The sequence below is a fragment of the Camponotus vicinus genome, unplaced genomic scaffold, assembly GCF_025532165.1.
Source record: "Camponotus vicinus isolate PSW18456_S1 unplaced genomic scaffold, iyCamVici1.0 SCAF_12, whole genome shotgun sequence".
In the NCBI taxonomy this organism is placed as follows: Eukaryota; Metazoa; Arthropoda; class Insecta; order Hymenoptera; family Formicidae; genus Camponotus; species Camponotus vicinus.
Window position 1 is genome coordinate 5,546,786 of NW_028141948.1, and position 3,579 is coordinate 5,550,364.

General features: G+C 44.8%; 1 protein-coding gene across 1 annotated transcript; it reads right to left on the reverse strand.

Moving 5' to 3' along the window:
* Positions 1-1,011: 1,011 nt before the first annotated feature.
* On the reverse strand, positions 1,012-2,109 carry LOC145962387 (uncharacterized). The gene has a single exon (XM_083083451.1). It carries the CDS (start codon positions 2,107-2,109, stop codon positions 1,012-1,014), a length of 1,098 nt encoding a protein of 365 aa, XP_082939577.1.
* Positions 2,110-3,579: the final 1,470 nt, after the last annotated feature.

Here is a 3,579-nt window from a genome sequence, read left to right on the forward strand (position 1 = left end):
CGCTCCCATCCTTTGGCATCTCTCGCGCGTTAGTTGTAAGTCTCGCGATATCTTCGTTGCGCTCTCTCTCTCTCGCGCGTTCATCATAAGTCTCACTATCTTCGGCACGCGTCATTGTTCTTTCGCGCTATCTCTTTCTCTCGCGCTTAGATAGAATAAGTATAGTAATCTCTCTCGCACGCGCTATGACACAAAAATGTATTTACACTTTAATAAATGTATATTTTATATTTTGATTGAAAAAATGTATTTATTTACACACCTTTCCCTTGCGCTCCCATCCCTTGCGCTATCTCTCTCTCGCTAGTTATAAGTCTTTATCGTTGTCTCTATCACACTCATTATTATTCTCGCGATACTATCGTTCTCTCGCACGCGCTACCGTTCTCTCTCGCACGCGTTGTTCTCGCGCTATCGTTTTCTCTCGCGCGCGTTGTCTCGTGATATTATCGTTCTCTCTCGCACGCGTCATTATCGTTCTCTTTCGCACGCGTTGTTCTCGCGCTATCGTTCTCTCTCTTTTGTACGCGTTGTCTCGCGCTATCGTTCTCTCTCTTTCATATACTCGTCGCTATCACTCACTTACCTTTGCGTCGTCCTTCTCTCACCTATGCGTCATCTCACCTATGCGTTGTCCTTGTCCCACGTTAACGCCATCCTTGTCCTACGCTGACACCTTTGCACTGTCCTTTTCCCGCACCATCGCACTGTCCTCTTCGCACACTTAGCGCTATCCTTCTCACACCTGTGCACCGTCCTTCTCACACATGGACACATCGCGGGCCCGCCGCGGATCCCCTCCCCCTCGCGGACCCCTCGTCCACCGGTCACGCCGCGGATCCCCCTTCTCATCGCGGACCCCTCGTCCGCCGGTCGCGCCGCGGATCCCCCTTCCCCGCGCGAACCTCCTCGTCCATCGGTCGCGCCGCAATTCCTCCTTCCCCGTGCATGACGTCACTCCCCCCGCGCCGCGGTTTCCCTCGCGCCTCACCCCCCCTGAGAGGACCTGGGTTAGAACCGGCCTATAACATCTACTTTCGTGCATAGTTTTAATTTTCTAACTTGCGCTAATCGTTTGTCAATCGATAACGCTAATATATCCTTACATGAATATATGTTGTGTGAACCTTTGCAAAATGCGCACTTTGTTACGTTTGACGCTAGATGAGTTAGTGAACTAACCCTCGATTTGTCTTTTGAGTCCTTAACTACGTTTCGTTCATCTGCTTGCTTATTATCTTTAGATAATCTCTCAAGAATTTGACAGCGCTCCTTTAAGAAAGTTTTAAAATTATCGATATTTGACAATTCTCTACGCTTAACCGACATCTTCTCCCATTCGTTTCGCGATGCCATATCTAACTTAGATGCGTAAAGAAAAATAGTTAACGAGTCCCAGCTTTCAACTGGCTGCCCTAATGATTCTAGCGCTCGCAAATGCTGTGGCATGCTATCAGACAGATACCTAAGAGATACATACGAATCTTTAATCACTTGGGGCATTTCAAATAAAGTCTTCACGTGATTATGTATTATAATGCCTTTGTTCTCGAATCTTTCTCTTAAAATATCCCAAGCGATATCGTAATTAGCATCAGATGCTTCTAATGTGTCTAATGCTCTTGCGGCATCCCCGCTTAGACACGATCTTAAATAATAAAATTTTTGTGTAGTGGTTAACGCATGGTTATTATGTATTATCGCTCTAAATGTATCGCTAAATTGTATCCATTTGCTGTATTCTCCGCTAAACTTTGGTAATTTTAATGCAGACAATTTTACGTTTTGATTAATACACGCGTGATTCGTTTGTGTCAGCTGTTCATCTGGACGTGTCTGTTTTAATTCTCTAGCCCTGCCTATTACCGCAAAATACGCTGCTTCGAACGCATCTCGATGTACTGCTTGTGTATCATCCACTAATTCGATTTCCGTTTGTATCTTATCGAATTCAGCCCATAATTCCTCGGCTTTTTCTAACCTAGCGCTTAATTCTGGTACATTTCTCGACTCATTAAACCTATCGATAAATGTAGTAAATTTAGATAATTGTCCTTTGATGATACAATGCCTTTCTTTTAATGCAATCATCGACTGTTCATCTGTCATATTGATTCGTGTTATATGTCGATACAATGAAATTCAATATTGCCAATGATCACGCAAATACGCGATAAATCCGGAATATATTTATGCGAGCCACTTTATTTCTTATATACCACAATCGAGAGTAACCTGGTCTCGATGCCTTTGTGCACACGCCGCGCCTCGACTTAGTTCCTACTGTGTCCGCTGCTGTTCCTCCTCGCTGCCGAATCCTTTCGTTTCCGTTCGGCCACGTGCTGTTGTGTCGAATTCTCTGAATGTCGTCCTTTGCTATTGGATTGCTACTGATGCTCGATGCTGTGGCGTGCCCAAATATATCCGTGTCGTACGCTCGATTCGCAAGATGCATGCATATGCGCTCTCGATTTATGCGACGTCTGCATGTGTTCCGTATCGTACGGTCTTATGACTCGTCCTCTATCGTATGGACTCTCAATATCGATATTTGTATTATCGTATGCTGCATAGATTTGCGATCCGTTATGTATGGAATCGCCACTCCATTCGCACGATTATCGAATCACAGATTCGCTTACGTATTCCTTGCTGCTTTTATACGACGCCACGTTTAACCTCGTTGCTTGTGCGGTTCGTTTTTTTATCGAAATCCACAATACCGGAATGATCCGGCTCGAAGGACCAATTATGTTTGATCTGGATTTTCCGGAGATCTTTATTTTCTCTTGCTGATTTATGCAGTTACTAATAACTTATAGTGCTAGTAGATATACAAGGCGAATTCTAATCCAGGTCCTCTCAGGGGGGTGAGGTGCGAGGGGGATTTCGGAGGCGCGGGGGAATGACGTCACGCGGGACGAAGGGGATTTCGGTGGCGCGGGGGCTGCGGGGCGGGGTACGCTTGTTTCGACGCACGTGTTGGATGTTTTATCGCAAGTATAAGCAATATTATATTACATACCCGGTTGATAAACAATATAAACAGTATTACATATGCCGATGTCCGGTTTATAAACAATATAAACAGCTGCATTCCTTTGAAAGACAACGCGTGCGAGAGAGAGGGAACGATAAAGACTTATAACTAGCGCGTGCGAGAGAGAGAGAACGATAAAGACTTATAACTAGCGCGAGAGAGATAGCGCAAAGGATAGGAACGGAAGGGAAAGGCGCGTAAGCGGTATTCCTTTGAAGAGGATTGGATTTTGGGGCTGACTAACGCGTCGGGACATGTTTTCGCAAACAAAATAGCTCTCGCGGTACCCCCCTCTCACTCCCCCCTCACCCCCAATATAAGTAATTCTAGATTTTTTTTCCGTTCGACGTATCCTACGCATTGAATTACGCGACGCGTAATTCAATGCGAGAGATAAGGATACGTCGAATTTATAAACAATATAAACAGCGATATTCCTTTGAAGAGGATTGGGCGGGTGGGAATACGTGCGAAGAAATTACATCATGATTTAGACTTAAAACTCTTTATTCTTGTTTTATACATATTTTTCTTACGTA

Bases quoted from the DNA above. Each gene is read 5' to 3' on its own strand.
- LOC145962387 (XM_083083451.1), bottom strand. From the start codon at position 2,109: ATGACAGATGAACAGTCGATGATTGCATTAAAAGAAAGGCATTGTATC.